The 24,541-nt window shown below is 34.9% G+C and overlaps 1 protein-coding gene across 2 annotated transcripts in view; it reads left to right on the top strand.

The window, feature by feature from the left end:
• The window catches only part of DOK6 (docking protein 6), a 249,503-nt gene that overhangs the window by 138,147 nt on the left and 86,815 nt on the right, over window positions 1-24,541 (top strand). For both annotated transcript variants that reach the window (XM_039571458.1, XM_039571468.1), the window contains exons 4-5: window positions 11,925-12,044; window positions 21,739-21,928. In XM_039571458.1, the coding sequence (XP_039427392.1) occupies window positions 11,925-12,044; window positions 21,739-21,928 (310 nt within the window). The remainder of the gene's footprint in view (window positions 1-11,924; window positions 12,045-21,738; window positions 21,929-24,541) is intronic.

Below are 24,541 nucleotides of genomic sequence, written 5' to 3'. Positions count from 1 at the left end.
AAGTTTCTTTTTTATGTTTAAGCCCAAGCTTTTCCTTAAAAATGTGTGTAGTTTTAAAGTTAAAATACATGCACAGTATTGTTGTTTTCCTAATAATGAAATAATATTAACTGGTCTATTATAAAGAATCATTGATTTGTAAACTAGACATATTTTAATATATTCCTGTGTTTAGGATAAAATCACAACCCTATTGGCTAGCAGAAAAATTAAGCAAACTTAAAATTAGTGAAGTGGAAAAGAGAACAAAGACCATTTCATCACATTCCAAGTAAGAACAATGGCTCACTAAAATAAATTATCTCTGTTTCATAAGCAGGAAGTACTTTATAAAGTGCCCCCCAAAGGTAGCCCTTTGGAGTGCTGTTGGAAAACAGCCAACTCCATTTCAGAATGGTACTAGATCAGTGGCTGTGAATTTGGCTGTCTTTTTAGAACGTTCTTCACCGGCCAAACCTCTCAGTAGTTTAGCATTTGGTTTCAGTTTCAAGGGAAAAAAATCAATCCTGTATCTGAAGTTTATACTCCATAAATAAAACATGAAGTCAATATTACATCTGTTACTGATAATTTTGAGTGGACCTAGAAATTGAAATAATCAAATCAGAGAATTTGCTGTGGACACATAAAATAAATATGACTAATAAATGTAAAATGAAAGAAAATTTGAACGTGCTAATAGACAAGCCTCTAGATAATTAAGTTAACCTGTCTAAGAAAGACAGATATGTGTTAGGTATGTTCCTATAAACATGAATCCAGTAAGAATGGCAAAATATCTTACTGTGTAGCTTCTGCTTTATATTTTAAACATCAGCAATATTATCATGGTAAGTTTGTTTGAATGTGTAAGGAGGTTAGCCTAAACCTCACTATAGCTTACAATCACCTCGCTGACAAAATAAGAAGGGAATTAAATAGACATGCTGACATTTATCTCTGCTTTTCTCTCTAGTGATGGAAATGAATTAATGCAGGAAACTCAAAAAGCCAATGTAATTTCAAAATGTTCTGCTCAGTGACAGTGTGAATCTTTTCCAAGTTTACTGCAATGTCCATGACATCTGTGTGATGCAGGAAGCAGTGCTCCCAGCATTTTTCACTAGATATAGCAGTACTCTCCTGCTAATAAATGCTGTCCTTGCTGCTGGTACTCATCAGCAATAAAGTAGAAATCAGCAATACTCAGATATGTATGTAACCTCTACCTTATGTTTGTCTAACTATAATTCCAGTATGTGCTGAGTATAAATATTTTTCTTCTCACATGGCATTTCATGTTGACAATCATACTTTTTTTTATGGGAAGAATTTATTATTTCTGGGAAGTGTTTATTATTTGTCTACAGAAATATGATTTAGATGAAGATATAGTTTACTGTGGTTAAGAACCAACTGAAAAGAAACCCTAAAAATCATATGTGTCACTAACTAGTCCTTCAAATATAATGCCCTGCTATGCATTTCTTGGTGTCTGGAGATATCCTTGGGTTCATATTCTATCAATATGTATAATTTTAATTAAAATGTAGACATCACTGTAATAAGAATTAGTATTGTAAGACAGCAATCTAAGGGAAAAAGACTTAATATCTTAATGTCTAAGGGCTTATTTTTAAACTCTATGATCATAGTAGGAGAAATGTGAGGAGGAAGAAGTTGGAAGGAGAGCTGTGTGTTTCTGCATGTGATTATGTCAATTTACTTTATAGGCAGTTTTTAACTGCATGCCTGCTAAGTTAAAAAAATAGCGGTATCCCATGAATTTTGCGATTTTAAGTAATTTTATTTTTTTAAGGTTGTCACAGCTATAATTTTAATCTCCTTTGTGAATCAAATAGCTGACAGCATGTAAAAAATTGTATGTTTGCTGATGAAGGCTATTATGAATTCTGAGGGGTATTATGAATGCTTTCTTTAATGGAAGTCATGATGAAAAACTACAAATTTATAACTCTAAGTAGCGTATTTGTAAAAATCTTCATTCAGATTTGAGAGTTTGTATTTATAAGCATTATACATGTATTTGTTGATATAAACTTTGGGTTTCATGAGGGATCAAATCAAGGGAGTAAATGAAGTTGTCAATTTTTTCTGATATAAAAAGAAAAGATTTCTCTCTTTCTAGCTTAGTAAAGCATTACTTCTCCAAAATGTCACTATCATTTGTATAACAAGTTTTTTTCATTCATGCTTCAATCTATTATATTGCACTACTAGTTTTGGGCATGGAAACTGATTCCTTAATTATATAAGTTACTGTAATTCTATGCAAAGGCATATGTTAGGGTTTATTACAAAAATGTAAAGAATAATAATTGTCTGCCTACCCTTATCCGATTCTGGGGAAAAAAAAAGACAGAATTATGTGTATAGTTGCTTTTTATTACTTGCTCATTATTATGACCTCATTGTAACACCGTGATCCAGGAAAAAAACCCTACTGTCATACTCATTTGTTCATGACTAAGTTAATAAACCCCTGCTTACCCTCACTTATCACAAAATCAAGAGGGGCTTTTTTGCATTTTTTTAAGGCAGTGGAACTTAGGAGGAGGCCACTCCAAGCAGAAGGAAGAGCAACATTCAAGTCAGCCATTTTCTCACTTAAAATCTTTGATGCAGAAAATAGGAAAAGCATATGGCAGCATAAGAATTGTACTTTTGCCCATTAGTTGAGTGTGCTGATGGTGCTGAATAACTCCTTTTTAAATGACAGTGATCAATTTTCTCATCCCTACTGTTAAAAACTAATTTCTCTGTAGAATTAGTTTTCTAGATTGCTTTCTCCACTAAAAGATATCAGCCATGGATTTGAATTTAGCTTAAGTCGTGAGAAATTGGGATCTTTGTCATGGAGTCTCGGTAGGGAACAGAGAAGACCAGTCTTTGCCAGTGCATGACTTCAAATCCTCCATAAGGAAAGGATATTCATCCCCTCCCCTCCAGTTCAGCGTGTGCCTAAAATTCACTTCACAAGTAAGCTGTTAGTGGGCAATTCATCACCAGTGTGCATTAATTACAGCTACATCTTCTCACTGTAGTCAGCACCTCTGATTTACAGACCTAAATCCTAATCTTTTGCTGCAGTTCTTACTTTATATGGTTCAAAATATTAAATTTAAACATTCTTATACTTTCACGGTGAGTTGTTTACCCTTAAATAAAGATGTAAGATTTGAAATAAAACTTTTGTCAGTGAGTTTCCAGTGATTTCAGCAGAACTCTTGAAATTTCCAATATATAATCTTGGTATGTTCTGTAAGACTGCATTCATCAAGACTTATTGTCTTGGAAGAAAATGACACAATTGAAGATGGATCTATTTACTGTTTTCCTGGTTCAACAAAGGACATAGTTTTACTGTTATGAATCTTGGAAGTCTACTGAATTAAAAAATAAAAAGAAAAATTGTCCTATTAACTTAATGAAAGTATGGATTATGAGTTTCAGCTTCAAGCAACTGTATCTTCTCAGGCAGTCTTACGTGTCTCTTACTTACTGATCATGATGTAGAGATCTGAATGGTGTATAGTAAAACCCAGGAATCTAAAATTTCATATTTTAGATACAATTTTTTTAGTAGACTGTTATTTACAGGAAGTTTTTCCTGATTGGAAAACATCTATTTTCATAGACATTGAAAGAATGTCTCTTTTCATAAAATATTTTCTAATCTAAATAATGTTTACATGTATCAAATGTAAAAATCCACTCTATACTGGGAATAAAAGTTACAAGTTTAAAATGAAAGTAAGAAATTGATAATGAAAATGTAATCCCCTTTGGGTTTAAATTATGTAGATGTGAAAGACTTTCCTAATTATGTTTCCTTAGATACTAACTCCAGACTATGAACTTCTAAGATTTATTTCTTTGCAGTAGCACCCCGTTAAAAACCCCCAAGAATAAAGTGGAAGACACAGAGACATTTCTGGCTAATACTTTGTTCTGCCTCAGAGTAAAATTTTATGCAACTGAGAATCAAGTAGAACACGTACTGCATTACAGATGATTTCAGTCAGAAGTTCTCTGTAATTGCTTTGAATGGGTTTCTTTACACTTCCAATGCCATAAAAACCTTCTTAGCTCTCATAGTAACAAGGACTCACATCTTAAACACAACTTTTAGAGTTTGGGGAAAATTTTGCATTTAGTGGACAATGGAAACACAGAAAGAAAAAAATATGTTCTTTCAGGAGGTTTGTTGTTATGAAAGTCATGTATAGTACCATGCAGGAAAGTTTCCTAGCCCCTTTACATCAGAAGAGGGCAACACTAACGCTGCTCTCTGTGCTCAGCCAAAATGGCACAACCTTTAATAAATCTCAAGTATTCATAGCTTGAAGCCTTGCTTTAGTTAGGCATGTTTAGCAAAAGAAAAGAAGAAAGGGAGATTGCAAAGACATCCTAGTGTGGTAGTTATTGCCTGCTCCTACTGATTTAATGCAGAAGATACTCAGATGGCTGGAGTGAAAGTCATGATCAAAGGCATAAGGGCAATGAAGCATATACTGGCAATGGTATGCATTTTTTCTTCCATGTATTGAAACTAGTCCTTTTCACCTTGATTTTGTAAAGGAAACTAATACTTTTTAAATTATTTATCTTATCTAACAATATTTCTGATCTTCAAGTGACAAGCTTTGTCAATACTTCAAAGACTGAATATTTAACAAATTAAAAAAGAAAAGTGAAATGAACCCTAGGATTTGTACCAGTTTATTTGGGTATTGGATTCTCTTACTAGATCATAACTTAAACGCTTGAAAATGGAAAGGAGGCATACTTTACATTTGCACAGAAGGTATTAAATTTCCCATGCATTCGAAAAACAGCACTATAACATTCCCAAGAGGAATAAAAATATTGTGGGAGTAGACTAAATCTGAAATACCACAAATTTTGAATATATAAAAATGCTATTGCTGACTGCCAGTCATGGGGTAGCAGCAAAAGCTGATGTGATAGCACCTTCTGTGTGTTTTGTTCCTGGTGACAGACCTTTTTTGGACACTTGACTGATGGTGTTTATGTCATTCCCACTACAGACATGCTGCCTGAGGTTATTTTACTTTCATGCCATTGCAATTTAACGTTAATAACTGTTGAAACAGGTATGAATTGACAGTCCTGGGGAACTGTATAATGCCCACGTCAGATTCTTGTTACTGGCCCATTAGTTTCAGACAAAATGTAAATGTTTCTTCTATGTTTAGGCAGGTTTTCATAATTCTTACTTTTCAATTTAAAGAAAGTTTGAATTGAGAGTGAAATTTTGCTGGGCATATTTTTGGGTAATGATGTCAGCTCACTGTTGATCTGTTGGACATACTGACTTGATAAACATTTGTGGTGCAATGAGAGGCACTAGTCCGCAGCGTGAAGTAGAATACCTAATTTTAAAGAATACCTATAAATCTACCCTCAATAACTAATTTATCCACTAAGTCGCATTTTCCTCCTGGAATGGCATCGTTCATTTCTGTAGGACTAATCACAGACTAAGGTGATATACACTTCTTTTTAATAGCAGAAATTGCCATTGTCATAAAGAAAAAAAAAGAAGACAAAAGTCTTGTAGTTACATTAGCAATGGTATCGAGCAAAGGAAATTACTTCCTTGTAGGCTATTTTTCTTCATTTTCCCATACACTCTCCATTTTTCAAGCAAGTCATCTTGAGTTCTGTTTCTGTATGAAAACTACATTCTCAAGCAGCATTGCATATGAGGAACTTTGCTTCTTGCTGTTTTAATGGGCAAGAGTTTAATGGATGGTAACATCAGTATGATAAATCTTTTAAAATACTTGTCTTCAAAATGATTGACTTAACATTGTACACGTTTATATTATAGACGGGACAATAGACAGACTAGTAGCTGAGTGCTGGTTATTCAAGCTGAAACTTTTCATCAGACCTGCAGAAACAAATGGGATATTTTCAGGAAAATGTCAGCTTTGATGTATCTCAATAAATACAGACATATACAGCTGGCTGTTTGCAAACACAGATACATAATCAGATTAATTATCAGAGCCCTGTTCTTGATAAATCTTGCATCTGCAGATAAGTGTGGCAGAAATAACAGTTTTAAATGCTAATAAATGTCCTTTGGTAATTATTGTAGTTAACTGTACTCTCCTTATGCCAACTCAAATTTAAAATAGCAAATAATGGGGAAATGGAAGTTTCTTTTTGTATATTGTTTTTGTATAATACTTAGACCACATCTTCCGTCACTTAAAAAAAAAATGCATTAGCAAAATATGCTAACAGATAAAGTTACAGAGTATGTGTTCATATTCTGTAATTTTCATTTATCTTGATTGCTGCATTATTCAGTATTTCTTTAAGCAAAAAAAAGAAAACCGTAATGCCCAAATGAAAGGCGTGTATGTCGTTAAACTGATGGTATAGTCAAAAATATGCATCAATTTTAATAGCTGGAATTAGTTCAAAAGTAAAAGTCTTATAGTATTAAAAAGTGGCAATGATAAGATTTTGAGGAACTTGACTCACCAACGTTTTTGCAAAGAATATTTTCAGGTTTTCTTTAACATGTTTTGTCACTGCTTGAACGAGCAGTATTTTCAGTAAATTAATATGATTTGACAGTATATGTAGTTTTCCTTCATGACTTTCCTTTGCCTTTTGGTTCAATGACTTACACTTAAGTGATAACAGAACACTTCACTCCAGGTGAAATATTCAAAAATCACAGTTCAAGAAAAATATACTAGAAAGTTTCCTTAGAAGTAGTATTATTTGAGACACAAGCAAAAATTATATATATGAGTCCCATATATCATAAAATACCTTCAAATATAGTTAGTCAATAAAAGAATAATTTTAATAAACCAGTTGCTGTCAGAGTTGCGGCCTATCATCTCTGTTACTTTCTATTTGAAAGCAAGCTTTAGTCTACATACAGACTGATTTTCTGCTCTTTTGCTATAAACAGAACGTATGTCCCCTTCATTGCTTCCTAGCTATCACTTAATAAAAACTTGCCAAATTCATGCGTAGACATTGTTAATCAGTAATACATTATTACAAAAAATAAGCACTGTCCCTCTTTTCCTCTGAGCAAAAATATGAAATAGCCACATTGCTTTTGATTTGTATGTGTTTGAGTGTGTGTGATGTGCTCTAGTAGAAGTGCCCAAAGTAACAGAGAAATAGTTAGATAACATTTTAAATATTTCTTAAATAAAATTATTTTCAAATCATCAAAGGATGATATATATCCTGATAAAGGATAGATGGTTTTAAGGTATTATTGATTTTGATAAGAAATTACATGCCTGCAGGCAATAGTGTTATTTGCTAGTGAAAAAAAAATATTAAGTTGCTTCATATATTTTACGTGGTGCAGTATAATAGCACATAAATCCTGTGGGAATTCTATAATATTTTTTCTTATTAGCTTCTAATTAAGCCTGAGTGATTTTTAGAAGAGATAAATTGGCACATTTTTCAGTATCATCTTTCTTTCTTGGTAGAGAATATAAGGTCTAAATCCTACTAATCTGTGCAGGAAAGATCCTCCAGTTTCATTCAGGATAACAATATTTAGTTGTATTTGTACCTCTTATAGATGTCATTTAGAAGGAAGAAGAGCTAAACAATTTGTACAGCAAATACATTAAAATGTTTCAGAAATGAAGAAACTAACATTTGAGGTTTATACAGTTTGACATCAGGTAAAACACAAAGAAGTGAGGTTTTTTGATTCGCACAAGGACGATGTTTGTTATCCCCCTCTAATATTGTACACATGCTATTTCCAACTTAAATTCTTGATCTTATCACTTTATGTGGGCTGCATGAGAAGGAGAAGAGGCCTGTCTTTAGGAGGTGCATATAAATTGAGCCCTTTGTTTACAAATTCAATAAATTACTGCTCATTGCTCCTGGAAAGGAGGGAACTGGACTGAGCAGGAGGGGTCAGCACTTTGGGGCTTTATCTCAGCCTAGAGGCATCCAACTGTACTGGCAACTTGTGGTGGTGGGAGATGGAAGGCTACTATAGGATTGTGCCATGTGAACACAGAAGGAAAATGTGAAAGAACATGGAGTTAGCAGGATTCAGAAGGTGTTTGGTTAAGTCCACACACAAAATGCTTCCTAAGTTAGGAGTCTGAAAACAATCCCTCCTCTAGCCTTAGAGATCTAGAGGATCTTGAGGCCAGATAGAAAGAGATCTATATGATTTCTAAGGACAGTGAATTGAAACGTGTCCATATATCTATTTCATTGCCCTTCACTCCCTCTCTGTAGATTATGTTTATATTTTAAACTGTAAGAAGCAGAACATTTTTACTATGACAAATTCCTATCTCTAACACGATTTGCCAATATTGTTCCGTCATTGTTATTATATCAACAAACACATTTATTACCCTGTGGTATCACCTGTTTCCAAGACAGTGGTCAGACTAGGTACAGCCCCAGTGTAATCACCTGAGAACTGAAGCAGAAATGACATATAACCTCAGGCATGACCTAAAACTGAGATCAGCTGCAAAAAAAATATTGCCAATAACAAGTTGAATAACAAGTTTACTAATTTGCTCCTGGTAATATTTCTTATGCAATAAACACTGCCTATCTAAGTTCTCTCATTTCTTTGCATTTTATCTCACCTCATGACATTTGTATAGAAGCATTTTATAATTGAATAAAAGTAAAAATGCAAATATTTTGATTTTATTTATAGCTGTGATGGCATGCTTTACAATATATCATTCAGTCCAGGAATTCAGTTATCTTAAAAGGAAAATAAATTTTTCAATGACAAGTACCAGTTATGACTAAAAACTCTGCATTTACTACCAATAAATCTGGTCTAGATGCATTAAAGAGAACAATTTTGCTGACACTTTTTTATTACTTGGTTCCACTGTAATATTTCATCTGTTTCAGTATATGCATGTAATCAAAATAAAGCAGTAACTGAGATATCTCTGTTTTCTGACGTGGTACCTGTCATTCTTAAAGATTGCTGCCATGACATGTTTATGTACTATAAATTATAATACATAATTTTTTAATCGTAAATAATATTGAATTTGTTACCCAGAAACACAAGACATTCTGTAGGCATTTTACAAAAGAATGACAGATTGCTTTATTGATGCACATGGTGAAAGGAAAATCAAGGCTTTGGTTTTGAAAAGTAATTCACCTGCTTCTAAAAAAAAAGGTTTCACATGTCCATCAAGGAAAAGGTTGAAGGCAATTCCCTGCAAGTAAGCAATAGCTATCAGAATGCATTAGGCAGGACTAACTCTCACACTACTTTGATACCCTTGACCTTCCAGACACATTTGTAGATAATGTTGATTCTTCCGACAGCAGACACAAATCCTCACAGTTCTGTGGGAAGATATTTCAGTTCTGCATTGAAACTATATTTCCCATAGCATTAAGTCAATCATTTTTGTAAGATAGAAATTTTGAGTTATACAGCAGTACAATGCATGCTATAGCCTACACTTTGCAAAATATAGCCATGATCTTATAATGCTCATACTAAGATAAGTTTCTTCTGTACAGCAGTTGGAGAATGGTCTGATCTGGGCCTAATCGTCAGTGTCTGGCAGCAATAAGGCAGCAGCTTAAATTAAACTGCCAGCTGAACACTCTGAGAGGGGGTTTCTGGATCCAAACTTTAAAGGTCTAGATGTTCCTGTAAAAGAGAAAGGCAGGTGGATTGAGGAGACAAAACAAAGACACATAGAAGAAACACCTTCCTAGAATGCTTGATTTGTTTGTTTGTTTCCAAAAATAACTACAGGAAATTTGGTGTGAGTATACATATAAGTTGAATTTGTTGCTTTTACATGAGTCCTCTTTTGAATATATGTTGATGTTAAGCTGGATTTATGGAATTACCAGTGTGTTTCACTTTCTCCTTGGATATTTGTAATATTAGAAGGGTTAGGTTAGTGTTTGTTTACTGTCATCTCATTCTATGTTTTCAGTACATGCCCTTCTAGTCTGGGTGGAGGCACAATGAAAAAAAGTAATAAAATGCATATTTTGTAAAATACATAAAATGTTATATTCTGGCCACACTCCAGGAATCAATGCAGGCTTTATATAGAGCTATGCATTCTGTCAGCATATATATTGTTCTGTGACACAGTTTAGGCAGAAAAGAAGCAAAAGGAAGGAAACGTGGGAGCACTTGCCTAGATTTGCATTCCCACCTTTGTGCTACCAGCTTTCCCCATTGATTGCCCTGTCCTTATCTGTAACTGGAAGCAGATGTTGGGCAACTCAGGGGCACCTCAATTCTCTTATCTGTGTGCTGGTGCCCTGCTCCCTCTCCCCATCCACATGCTGCCAGAATAGGGCAGCATGTCTTGGGGTCCAGTTCTATCATCTATCTCCCTGGCATGAAACCCTCTCCACGGCAAAGTGGGATTTATAAGGCATGGCTTTGGTTCAAAAGACTTCAAAAGTATCCAAGGAAATGGCAAAGGCTGAAGGAGAGGAAGGGAAAATATACAGGAAATTTCTTCATGTAAGAGTAGAATAATTTTGGAAGTAGGCGTTTAACAAATTTGGTATGTATCTGTTCCTGCTTTATTCAAGATGCTGAACAAAGGAAGGTATCCAAAGGTTCTTGGAGACCTGGAATTGCATGCCTGTCTCCCTTTGTTGTCCAGCAAATGTTTTTGTGAGATCTGTGTCTAACCAGGCAAGAATTTGAGGACTGTAGCAATTAGGCTTAGAAGAGTTTTTCTCAGATAAAAAAATTTCACTAATTTAAATAATTCATCATCACTAAATGCTTTGGGGCTGGCATGTGGTATTTTTCTCTCTCCAAATTTTAGCACTACATTGGAGAGATTGTCACAGAATTATTTTCCTGATGTCCCAAAAAAAGGACTGAAAAAACTGGCAGTTTATTGCAAACATTTCTAAATTACTGGAGTCATTCACTGTTAAAGATGATCAGATAGAGACTGAATGTGACCATGGTTGCTCACTGAGTGCCTGGTGTTCAGCCTGCTCTCCAGGAAGCTTCCCTTAGGTGAAGTCTTTCCTGTAAATAAGAGACAGTCAGGGTAGTCGTGCGATTTTTCTTAGTTGTAGTTTCACACTGTGTTAGCTCCAACTTAAGATGATGCTTGTTTGACCAATGCCATGGATTTCGTGATGTTAAGTTTGAGAAGTGGACAGGATGAAGCTGAAGTTGAAAGGGAGGATGTTGTGGTATGTGTAGGCCTTGTGGAATTCACATTTTGATGGACTGGAAGATAGGGAGTTCTCATATTGCATCAATGCGATGCAATGGAGGACTCAGAAAGGACTGGGAGGTTTTAAGTCTTCATATAAATGTTTCAACTAATGCTCAAATTGCCCCAAGACCAAAAGAAGGTGAACAGAGCTGAAGAAATTAATTATTCAGACTAGTTTGACAGGCATGGTCTTTCACTACGACAGAGAGGGAAGTTTAGCATTTGAAGATGATTTTACTACGGTTTTTCCTTTGCTCTGAGAAAAATGCTCTAGCACCTTTCAAAACAGAAAATATCTTAAGAGTTCAGACTTGCCTAAAAAGCAGTAAAGAATATTTCAGCTACTATATATAAAGTTTTTCTAAATTGCATTTTTTCTTTCAAGACCTACCAGAAGTATACTGCCTTGAAAATTCCTTATTCCTCTTCTTTGTTAACTCCACCTCCTATCCTCAAATTTGAGGATGGAAGATGCAGTCCTAATAGTTTAAACCCTTTTTAAAAGTTCATAAATTGAGGCAATGAAATTAATGTGGGACTTTATGCTAATAACTCATGTTTCAACAGAAGTATATTGTGATAAACCTTGTCAGTAAGAAAGTATTGATTTAACTTCACACTTTTTTTTGTAAGATGTCACCATGAATGGCTTTTTTTCTGTTTTCTCAGAACTAGAGGCAGAGGAGTGGTGCAAACATCTTTGCATGGAGTGTCTAGGGGCCAGACTCAATGATATAAGTCTTGGGGAACCAGATTTGCTTGCTGCTGGAGTCCAGAGAGAACAAAATGGTAAGTAACTTTTTATTTGCTCCTAGATCAGTTCTTAGGTGATGTCCCATGTCATCTTTGCTTGTGCCTGTTGTTGCGAGGACTTTTGCTAGTAGCTGGAAGTGTATCATTAGAAACTAAACATTTGGATATGCTTTTGAAGCTCAAGCCTATTTTTTTTTTATAAATAAAGATGATTAAATTCCATGCCAAATAACACATATAGAGTGACTTTGTGTCTTCATTGTGTTCAGATTTCCCTGTCATGGGAAATGATGGCCATGACCCTTCTGTTTCTGGAAATGATGGCTTCTGTGCAGAGGAATAAAGCAGCAGCTGTTGTTTTGCAGCCTTTTAAGGACAGCGGTGAACATTCCGACAGCAATTTGGACTGCAAAACACATATTTGCTTTAAACTCATACCTGTCTTGAATATTGAAGTCAGAATCATCTAAATGCTGTCAAATGTGGGTGGAAAGGGCAGTGACAGATGCTAGTCAGCACTAAGCTTGAGTTGTAAGTCTTCATCTAAAGGCTTTTTGGATTAGACACATGCACAGGAAGAACGCTAGTGGATGGAACAGGCAATAGCAAAAGAAAATCTGTGATTACCCTGTCATTTAATTCCTATTAATGAACACGAGGGCAACACAAAATGTGCTCATTTAGTCCTCCCTAATTTACAGCTCTCAATGATTATTACTGTCTTGATGCTTTTATAAGATCCAATAGCGTTCAACAAAGTATTAACACACACTGCCTCAATGGTCATAAAATATCAAGCCAGCTATCATTATAAACAAAATTACATAATTAATTTATAGAATGAATGGCATTATATTTATTATATTATTTCTCTGAAACCAATAGCACACAGCATGGAATATACAGAAATCTTGTTCAAAAAAACAGATGCATTGAAATGGGATTTAAAAGAAGTTCAGATGTTTGTAAAGTTGTTTGCCTGCTATGAGACACAGAATTCAATTTGTAGACTCAAACTACTTAACAAAGGGAGAGCTACTAATGTTGTAGGAAAATGATAATGATCAGACACCACTCAAAGCATCCCATCTGCTATATGCTGATAGGATATAGGTATAAAGCTCATCTGCATGCTACTGAAGAGAGAACTGTGTGAACAGGTAGAGGTCTTTCACAAATGTGAAAGGAAATAAACCTTGTCAAAAGCCTGTGACGTGAACAGAAAAGTAGCTTGAAATTCCTCAAGCTCTTTCTGCAGTGAATTCATGTACTCTCCAGCAGGTTTTGAACATAGGTGACAAATATTACATTTATTTATGTTTCTGAAGATCCAGTTAGACACACATGACCTCCAGGAGGCATATATTAGTTCTGTTGTATGAGCTAGTCTTGATTCAATTGCCTTAGTCTAGAAATTAATTGCAGTGTTACCAACCAGTATACATGAACATAATTAGCATCTTTATTGTTCTAAGTAAATAAATGAAAGGAAACAAAGAGGCAAAGCATGTATTTGTTGTACAAATCACATGAATAATAATGCATGGAGGGTATCATTAGCTGTATTCTTTTAAAACAAGTGACTGAATACATATAATCCAATATTTGACGAGCTTGCTCTGCTAAATCATTAGTTACAGTATCTCAGACAAGTAATTCTGATACCTATCCTCATCCTTCCCTCATCTCTTTGATGCACAACTTTGCATTTTAATAAGCATGTTTGAAATTCAAAGTTGTCTTGTTCAGAGGCAAAGCAAATTCTGTTGTGGGTGTCTTTTAATCAGCTTGAAAGGAGGAAAAAGTGCAGAGATTCTTACTATAGGTATGAAATCTGGCATTTTGTTCATTTATCTGTGCTGTAAGAACCTGCAGTTGCACTCAAATTCCTGTAGCAGATTTCTTCAGTAAAATCAGTTGAGTGGAAGCGTGCCTTCAGTTTATGCTAGCTATCTTATTCTGCAAACCTGATGCTGTCATTCCCCACATGACAGTATTATTGAAAAGGTTACTAGTTGAAGTGTGGAATCATTTGGTGAGCTATAAGAAAATCAGATTTTTAATTGATTTTCTTTCACATTTCCCCCATATTGTAGCTTTTACACACATGCTATCAAAAAGAGTAGTTCAAAAGGTACCTCAAAACCTTTTGAAAGTCTACTGAGCTTTTGCTTATAAATATTCTTGTTGTGCTTTTTTTGACCTGAAACTGAAAGGTCAAAGTTAATTATACAGTTGGAAATTCATGAACAGTGGCTACGTGTAGGAAGCGTCTAAAATCTTTCTCTTGGTGAAAATGGCAGCTGTGTCACTCTCTGGCAAATTTTATTTTTTTGTGTTAAATAAAAACTGAATAGCAGTGTAGTACCTTTGAATGTCATTTCTTCCAAATATATTGCAAGTGTGTCAACTTCATAGAATTCCTCTCATGTTAGTCAATTTATTAATGCTTACTTGAAACAGAGATGTGAGAATACAGTCGGTAAAACATGTAATAGAGTCTCACAGCCTCAGCATCTAGTTTGTGCAAGTTCTGTTGCCTGACCCATACAAAGGCTTTCTTTCAGGTCACTGAACAAAAGATGTCTCTCACTATCAGAGCAAGAGCACAGATTGTGATAAATAATATAGTGTCAATGTTTTTTCAGTTTTGGATAAATTTTTTGCACATTTTTTGCACTAAAGACATTGAATAAGGTGTCATGTTGTTCATATCTCTATGATATAGCAGTTGATTATACATTAATCCCAAAAGAACAGGTGTATTAAGCATTAATTTCATCGCATTCCATGGAGGTTTTTTTGAATAGTTACTTTGCCCTAAAGATTTTCTGAAATATGTACAATTTGATAAAGATATTTCTTTGGACTTAGAAAAACTAGCCTAATAAGGTGGGTTTTTTCATTAATTACTTTTCCTTTTCCAAGAGATATTTTTAATATGCAGTGTTCTTCATGTGTTCAACTACTTGCCCATTCTTGTTCTTAAAGGACATTTTAATGATGGACGGGTATTCATCAAACACACCAGATAAATGAATTGGCTCTCTCTTGAAAAATGAGATGTGATGATTGTGATGTATAGATTTGTAGTTTTCTTCCTGTGTGTCACCACCGAGGCCACTACCCTCAGTTTGCAACATTTGAAATAATTTTCTTAATTGTTATTGTATAGGCTCTGGGGCCACTAGAATTGCTACATGCTACTTTATTTTTTATATACACAAAGAATCACATTGCAGAAAATTGTTGGCAAACAAAATTTATGTGGTTTCTATCATTTATTTAATACCTCTTTTTATTACTTTTGAGCCTGTTCATCCCTCCACTCTCGCTCTTGTGGATCTTCTGAGATGAGCTTCAGATTTGAGAAGGGAAGACACCTAATTCTCTGTGGCAGGAATGCAACAACAGGGTTTGCAAAACAGTTTGCTCCAAAGGTTGGCAAAACTGCTGTTTGGTGTGCAAACGCCATGGCTCAAAGGCCATACAATCACAAGGCATTTTTGTCACATGAGAATAGAAATTTAAGGTAGTACAGCTACCTGAAGGGGGCATTCTTTGATACTTCTGAGTTGGTCAGTAAGTGCCAGTGAGATCTGTTTTAGCGTAGTTGCGCTGTTGCTTGAGCCTCCAGCCCCAAGCAGTTCTGCAGTGGTGACAGCAAAAAGAGGCAAAATGTAGAGCTGCACTGCTTATAGCAGACAGCTCTGCTACTGTGTCTTGTAGGAAGGATAGAGAAGACATCTAAGCGAGTTTTGTGCAAAGCACATCAGTAACAGGCAGCTTCTCACTGAATTTCAGCTCTGTTATTGCTTTCCAGAAGCATTACCACAAGTCTTGCTGTGTAAACTCTGCTGCAGAAAATTACTGTTAGACAGTTTTCTTTTTAAATTTAAGGCTCACAACTAATGGCTGCTTAGCTTGGAATGATGCACAAATTCCAATTAAAGTGAGATATGAAATGAAGCTTCTGTTGCTCTCCAACCATTTTACCTTCTCTCTGCTGCAAATCTAAGTGATTTGTTGGCGTATCTCAGCCCTATAACAGCAACCTTGTTTCTGTTTGAATTTCTTTTCACACTGAACATGGTCTCTAGTGTTTATGAATGTCCTTTTAGATTATTTGCAAAAGAATTAAAATACAGTAAGAAAGCAAAAGCAGTAGAGGCCTCACTTCAGGCAATCACAATTCAGGTGATTAATTTAGTATAATGGGAATGAAGCTTTATATGCAATGATAAGATAAATAATAATAATAAACAGTTACAACTCCATGAAAGAAAATCTGGACTAAGTTGGATCTGATTAGACTGTTGACAAGTCTTCTAAGCAATACGCTGTGATTCTTACACACACATTTGATAATCCTTAGGTTTCTCAAGCTGCTGCTAGACGAAGAAATTGTGAATGTAGAGTGTTGACTTCATCTGGAAGAATTGGAAGCTTCCTTTCCAGCTCTGAGTGCATTTGGAAGCCTTTGCAATACACCCCAAAACATAATAACAAACTGGGGTTTTGGGGTTATTTTTAAATTTTTATCTTCCCAGGTGAAGTCATATCTAGAATTTCTCCATGGTTACAATGGACAATGTGTCCAATGTGTCATTATTTTCATTCTTTATAAAAGGAAACAATTTGAAAGATGTCATCCCAATGGACAGTATACAATAACATACTATATTTACTGTGAAAAAGAAATCAGAATATTCAAGATAATATTGGTTAAAAAAGCATTATTTGTGGGCTAATAATAAATTGACTTTTTAGCTGCATCTTTTTGGTGAAGCCTCTATTCCTATCTGTTTTGAATACTAAATAATAGCACTAAAATAACTGAATACTTGTACTAAATAGTTTTCTATTAAACTTAACTTGTACTAAGCCATTTTCTATCAAACATTACTTGTAAACCTGATGTAAAACCTGAAGAAAATGGGCAAATGTTAAAATGCAAATTTTTAAACTAAAGAAAAGGCTAGATCCATCTTTTGCTGCTGTATCTTATTTACTGTTAACTATCATGCCTGTGATATCAATATGAAGCTTTTTTATTATGTGTCTTGAGGTTTTAATTTTTTTTTTATTTTACTTCATTATAAGCCTAATTTTTATTTTCAAAGTCTGGAAATTGAATGAATTTTTGCTTTTCATCCCTGCCTAATATTTATATTAGTATTTCATAAAATTACTTCCTTTGTAAGGTTTTTCTTCTTTCATAACATTGGTTTTACCTTCCTTTCTTATTTAAAAACCCTCCACAGGAGCAGCAGTCTTGCTTCCTGGATTTTAATTGCAAGAAACTCATTAATTCTTGTTAGTAAAAATGTAGCTTTTCACAGTGAACAACGTCCTTGAATCCTCAGAAGAGGATTATGAGGCATTTCTTTGTGCTGCATATTGAGATTGCAAACTACAGCCAAAGCATAGAGACTTTGTAATTACATTCACAGAGCTGACTTGTTTTAGGGCATTTTCTAGGGTCAGTAGAATCTCTGTAATTTAATACATAAAAGCACTTTGCATGGTTTTTTATTCATCTTCTGTTATCCTTAATCCATTTTTATACAATAGGTTTGTTTGTTGGGGTACTTCAAATAAATGAAACAAAACAGCTTTATTCAGAAAAGTAAGTTGTTTACGGTTTTAATGTTAATCCAGTGAGACTTCAGATTATTCTCTTACTACTTACCAGTGAAACAATTTGACGTATTTACCTACCTTTATATTTTTATTGAGATGATTACATTTTTAATGGAAGCAAAGCAGAATATTTATAAGCAAAGGAAAATATTGATTCTGAAGTCCTGGTTCCTCACTGCGTACAGCAGAAGGGAAACATTCTAATAGCCCTGAGATATAAATAAACACAAAATGCTTCACCTTCAAGACTTTAAGCTCTCTTTCCACCTGAAAATTAGCCACTGGTGGTTAGCAGCAGAAGTCTCATAGGTGGAGGAGTTTCTTTCACGTATGAACTGAATATTTGCTTTCAAGACCCCTACGTGTTTATATAGTTGCCACCAACCTGTCTCCTTCTATAAGTAATTTTTTACCCATCATTAAAGCTGAAATGAAACCAAGAATCTGGATTGCAAGATTGCCATGTCATCTGGTCGGTTTTCCAGCTGGGATGATTTAACCAAAGGAATCCAGAGAGAAAATGGCAGAAACAGGATCACTGGGCTCCAGTCATTTTGCTTCCCCAGTACAGCTGGAAGGCTGAGAGCATTTCGGAGTTGCTGCCAAGTCTCCGTCTCAGTCGATATGCTCACTTTCATAAAGACTCTTATGCTCCTGTGCCCTGGAAAGCATTATTAAGTGTCGTATTCTTGCCAAAGCCCAAATGCTAAACACCTTTACATGCACTAAGTGTATGATGAAGCATTGCTGTACTTATTGAAGGAGATGGGAAAGAGCAGTCACATTGAGAGGATGTGATAAGTGTAGCAATATAACAGCATTTTTTTTCTCATCCTGGCTTCACCACTCCCTGAACTTTGCTCTCACCAGTTTAGAGAAGGGAAGAGGTTAGGGATCCTGAATGCTGAGGAATTGCACCTGTTCAGTCCCAGTCTTATCTTGTCCAACAACATTGCATCTACTTGTTTGGTTTCTTCCATCTCCCTGCTTTCTGGGTCCCTTATTAACTTCTATTTGCTTAGTCTTACTATCCAGTGAACCGTTGTTATCTCATCCTGCTCATATGCAGATGGTATCTGAACCAAAGAGAACCAAAATAACCTATTCAATGTTATTCAGAAGGTCTGGTGTCAGAATTCAGCTGAGATTCCCAAATCTGGCCTATGATGAATGTTTGTTCTTGCCTGGATAAGTGTAAGGGCAAAACATGCCACTAAAGATGGAATGACTGTATTACCGTTAGCTAGATACCTGCTCAAATATTTTCTGAAATGGAAAAATTGGACCCTGCATGTTAATAAAGCCATTCAATAGTATCCACACCTTTCCTTGTCCTCATCTGCCCACTCCTCAAAAGTATAGATTTTGTTCCAAAAGCAAATCTATCCATCCTCAATCTTCTCCAGCACGTTTGTATGCTTGTTTTTCTTGACAATTTGATTCAATTCCAAGGGTGCTATGTTTTGCCCTGCAGCTGATGTTCACTTTAATCATACTTCCTTTAATCCCTGACATCTCACCTGAGACACTGACCTCCCATGCAAAGTCAGCAAATGTCTCCTGACAATTTGAGGATGCCATATGTCCTGAATGCCCTTCATGCAATAATATCCACAAACACATCAGAGAAGTTGAGCATTTCATGATCATCCTGGTAACATTTAAAGCAAGTTGAAATATTCTGTGCCTTCCACACAACAGTTTAATGTTTACTTCAGAAAATAATTGTATGTTTTTATATTCTCTGCTGTCTGAGGCATTCTGCTGGTGAAGACGGGGAAAGAGAAAGATTTTCATTCTCATCTAGTAACCCCATCCCCCCATAGATACACTGTTTTATTTCATGTAATGCAAGAGAGAAAGAGCTGACAGGCCAGTTACTGCATCTTTCTTTCAAATAGAGGGAAGTAGCATTAAGTGACAGCATGGCAGTGCAAAGCTGGAGCCTAATATATGATAGAAGCACACCTGCACAGTTATGAGGAATTTCTGCATGACAATCCCAATGACATAGGGATACTGAAAGAGCATATATATAGATATAGATATAGATAGATAGATAGATAGATAGATAGATAGATATAATTTCAGTGCAACATGAAAGTTATCTTGTTCACCGCCATTCCCTTCCCAAAGCGGTCATTGACCTGTTACTCCCATGTGTGAGTCCTTCCATTTACTTTAGTAGGCATTACATTAGACCTCTGCCCCATGCACTCCTCTGAGCATTAGGGGAGATTCTCCTCCGTGATCTCAGCAGCCTCTGCTAATCTGTCTGTGCCGTGTGTCACAAGACTGTTACAAAATGTTCAGAGTTTCACACATGGGATCCTAGTCATAAAATTAAACTTTTAGGGCTAACACCCATTAGTGTGACTAATGAGAATTTGGGCTTGGGAGAAGAGGTTGTGACTGAATGAATCAATTGGGGAGTCATTAACAGGACAAAATTAAATTGACTGAAACAGAACAACATTAAGGATGACAAGTTTACTTATAGCTATGCAGCAATTTTTATTGCTTACCCAGCAGTTCCTTGCTTTCTCTAATTCCTCAAACTTTTGTTACTTTATTCACTCACACACACGCACACGCAATCTCAAACACACTTATATTTTTTTATTAACTCACTTACTTGCAATATTTTAATTGTTTTGTCAAAAACATATATATATCACATCTAAAAAATAGAGGCAATGTCTATGGTACTGAATTTCAAACAGAATGGGAAGCTAATTTTGATTGTTGCAATAAATTTCTCTCACTTTAAATTTAAATTCCTTCCTAATTTTTATGAAGACACTGTGAGAAAATTCAGTTCAAATGGTGGATTAAGAATATTCCACACCAAACACTTTTTTCTTTATCAAGTAATTTTAGGCAATTTTTCTATCAGTTATCCCCCTAAAAAGCATTTTCCTGATGTTGTTATTGAATAAGCATTTTTCATGCTCATACTTTAAATTGTTCTTACCTTTTTTGTTAACATCCTTCAGGCAGTAGCATTGACATTTTGCATTTCTACCCATTTCAAAGATGAAAAAAAAAGAGAGAAAAGTTGTGAATGTACTGCACTCTCCCATATGATGCTATTAAGCCCTAATATTGCAATGCATTTAGAGTTAAAATATAGGCTGGCACTTCCAACTGTACAATCAGAAATGTAACTGAATTTTTAATCCTTTGTAGAAGCAACTCATAGAAACATTATTCTTCAAAGAAAATTGCATTTTTTTTTAAATTTCTCTTCCTAATAATGTTTGCTTCCTTCCATATGAGTTAACGGTGTTTTCTATAATCTTGGGGTTTTTAGGTTTGGTGTTTTTTTCCTTTTTTATGATTTTTTTTGGGTTGCTTATTAAATCACATGCAATGCAGGCACTTCAGAAAATTATTAATGCCCTTGACCTCCAACTGCAGTAAGTGCACTTTGCAAGCAAAGTGCAGCTGATAGTGATTGATGTCATGACCATAATAATATATCATGTTGAATCAGATTTTTCAAGAAAGCAACAGATGATTAAAATTTGTTATTAATTTTACAAATAAGATGACTTTGGCAAATAAACAGAAACTGAATGCAAGGAATGTAATTGTTAACAAGCTTCAATAAGTAAACTTGGGTTTTCAATTTCAAGGACAGCTTTTCTAAGAGGCAATGGTTGCACATACATATTTTTCCAGGATACCTTTAATTCTGTTCTTTGAGAGAGGAGTCTCTGTCAGAGTTCACATCATTGTGAATTTTGATTTGTAAGGAGTCATGGACCTTAATGTGAGGGTCAAAAAGGACTGCAGTTAAGGTGTGGGAACATATGTCCAAGAGGACTATGCAGATCATCTGTGAAAGATGTTTCAGACTGCTGCATCATTTATAAGAAAAAATGAAATTAAGATGATTCTCATCTTATTCCTCTCATATGTACTAGCAGAACTGCTTCAACATCAGTGGATCCTCACCTCTGTTAAAGCTAGAAATTTGGCTTTGATTTCTGAATCATCAGAACTAAAGACTTTATTTCAATTTTTTTTCCCAGTGTAAAATCTTGCTTTAACCTGTGATGTCTAACTTTGTGTTTTTTTCCAGAACGGTTCAATGTATACCTTATGCCTACACCAAATTTAGATATCTACGGGGAATGTACAATGCAGATCACACATGAAAACATCTATCTCTGGGACATCCACAATGCCAAGGTCAAGCTGGTCATGTGGCCTCTGAGCTCTTTGAGGAGATACGGACGTGACTCGACGTGGTTTACATTTGAGTCTGGAAGGTAAGAGCTAAGGAGATGCAAAAAAAAAGAATAAATAAGAAGTGGGGGTTTTTTTAAGCAGTCTGATAAGTTAGATAAGCCTCTCCTTATAAAGCAAGACAAAATACATGGCTTCTCCATAGACTTCCCCTTGCTGAATATTACTTTTCAATATATTTGGGCCAGTGTTTGAAATAAACAATAATATGTCTTATATTAAAAATGAGCTTAAGCGCCCTCTGGCTTTTATTTAACTGTGATTGAAATGTTATTCATAAGGTTTATGGGTCTCACTGTGCTTAAATACTCATGTGGTATAATTTGAGTACTTTTAATGTAGAAGAAATTAATTCTGGATCGTGGAAAAGGCCACGTATGAATGGAATAACTTCCATTACAGTGAATATTACTCTTTCTGGATGTTCCTGATGACTGATTGCCACCCTAGAGTATAATTGCAAGCAGGAGTACAGAGAACATTGTGAACCCATAAAAAGGCTAGCTGTTTTTTCTGCCTGCAGTTTTAATCCTCACTGCCATTTCCATCTTCAGATCAGTTTTAAATGTCCACAGAGCTCTGTTTTGCCTCTCTTTCATATCTTTTTAATGCATTTCATATCTTGCCATTAGGTTCACTGCCTTTTCTGCATTTCTGCACAAAAGAATTCTTCATTTAACTTTCCCTCTGGTGGTGTTTCAACTTGTATTTTATCATTCTAGACTATTGTTCTTTATGGTTTGGTTTGAGATTTTTTATGGCTCATCATACTCCTTTATGAGAGCCTGAATTTTCTGAAGCAATCTGTGAAATTACAGGTGTGTGTACACTCTTGGGTTAGACACACTGTCTTGTTAAAAAATCTTTATATGCCTTTTGATGTATACTTATTCAATACCATTAACAAATATTCACAAAACTACAGTTTATGATCAGAAACAAAACCATGGATCTAATGGACCCTACTGCTGAAGGGGATAATGGCCAAAATTCCTCTGCCATTTCTATAGCTGGGACTTACCATATTAGAATAATTTGAATATCCAGACTGCTGTCACTAGACCATATTGGTTCTCTGTTAGTTTTCTGTGATGAGTTCACATGAAGACATCATTGGGTTTTTTTATTTAATTTTTTTTTGCAAAAATAAGCAAAGCTGACCTATGTTTCAACTTGATTTCAATGATTAAGCTGAGGGGCTTATTCAAATATACAATTTTAGCATGAATTAGCATTTCAAGCCTCCTACAGTATTTTAATTCCATTTCAAGCCTCCTACAGTATTTTAATTCCATGCTAGTATCTGAATATCATCTGCTCCTACAGTCCATGGACCATATGACCTGATGAAAAGTGGATTGTTTTCCTGTGTTTTATTATTATGAGCTAGCTCTGCCTTTATCTGTCCTACTTTATTGTTTTTGATCTGATTCCTCCCTTTTTGCTTGCTTGGAAGTACTTTATCTTATTTGGAAATGCATAGAGGTAAAAAAATAAGGCTAGAGAAAAGTTGGTATCTTCAATAACATCTGAAGGCTATATAAGGCAATAATAACATTCATTTTAAAATCTGTTGTTGATTTGCTTGGGGTTTATTTTTATTTTTTAATCAACATATCATCTTTCTCATCTTTCTGAACATGATTTTCTTTGTCCCCTGATCTGCTAGTACCTTAATACAATAAATTCCTGATGCATGTTTTTTATAAGAGGTGAAGCACTCATCCATGTTTTATGAGAATGTTATGCAGTAAAAGTGCTGGTGCTTTAATTTTTCCCTAAGGCTTAAATATTAAATGTAGGCAATTGCTTTAAAGGAAATATTTTTAAACAGGTTATTATGTTTTAGTGAGTTTTAGCAGATATCCAATATATGTGTATGAGGTTTGTATGAACATTAGAAGCTCCGTTTTATATATTCATTATACATCCTGAGTTTTGGTATTACTTTGTTCAAGAAAATAAATCCCTTCAATAAAATAAATGGACATATTCACAAAGATGTTAAATAAATTGATCAAAATTAATCTTTTTGACAAATTTATCTTTTAATAAATATATTGCTTTTCATTTAAATGGAGTATGAACTTGGGTGTATAAAACTGAACTGCTCACTTGTCTTATGAAAGGCAATGACTACACAATTTGAAAAATGTCTAAAATATGGGAGGAATGAACTCAGATTCTTTTAATCTGCCAGATTTTTCTGTTTAGTTTTGCACTGAATTGGAGTTTGTAAATATGTGTCTTTGCACTACCTATGAAGTTAGACTCGTCCTTATTTTTTATTATTTATTGAACTAATAAAAGTAGGTATTCCTTTCCCAGTGATTTCCTTAATCTGTCTTTTTGTCTATCCAAACCCTACTGAGATATGGGGAAAGAACAGTTTTGTGTGGCTTTGTTCAATGTGGCATGGAGAAATTCTCATTACCTAAAGTACCTGATTAGGGCTAATCCCGTGCAATCTCTTCACCTATCAGAAAACAGTCATTCACAACTCCATTAGGCACTACAATAGCTTTGTGTGGATTAATACTGTTTATCTAACACAGTGAATGGATCAGAGCACATGAGGTAAGAGCCTAGCATTTACTTTTTTAAGATCTAGGCTTTCCAACCAGTCTTGGACTGGA

This window comes from Corvus cornix, chromosome 2 (genome assembly GCF_000738735.6).
Source record: "Corvus cornix cornix isolate S_Up_H32 chromosome 2, ASM73873v5, whole genome shotgun sequence".
Classification (NCBI taxonomy): Eukaryota; Metazoa; Chordata; class Aves; order Passeriformes; family Corvidae; genus Corvus; species Corvus cornix.
Note: the sequence above shows the minus strand (reverse complement) of the source record. Positions and strands in the feature narration are given on the sequence as shown.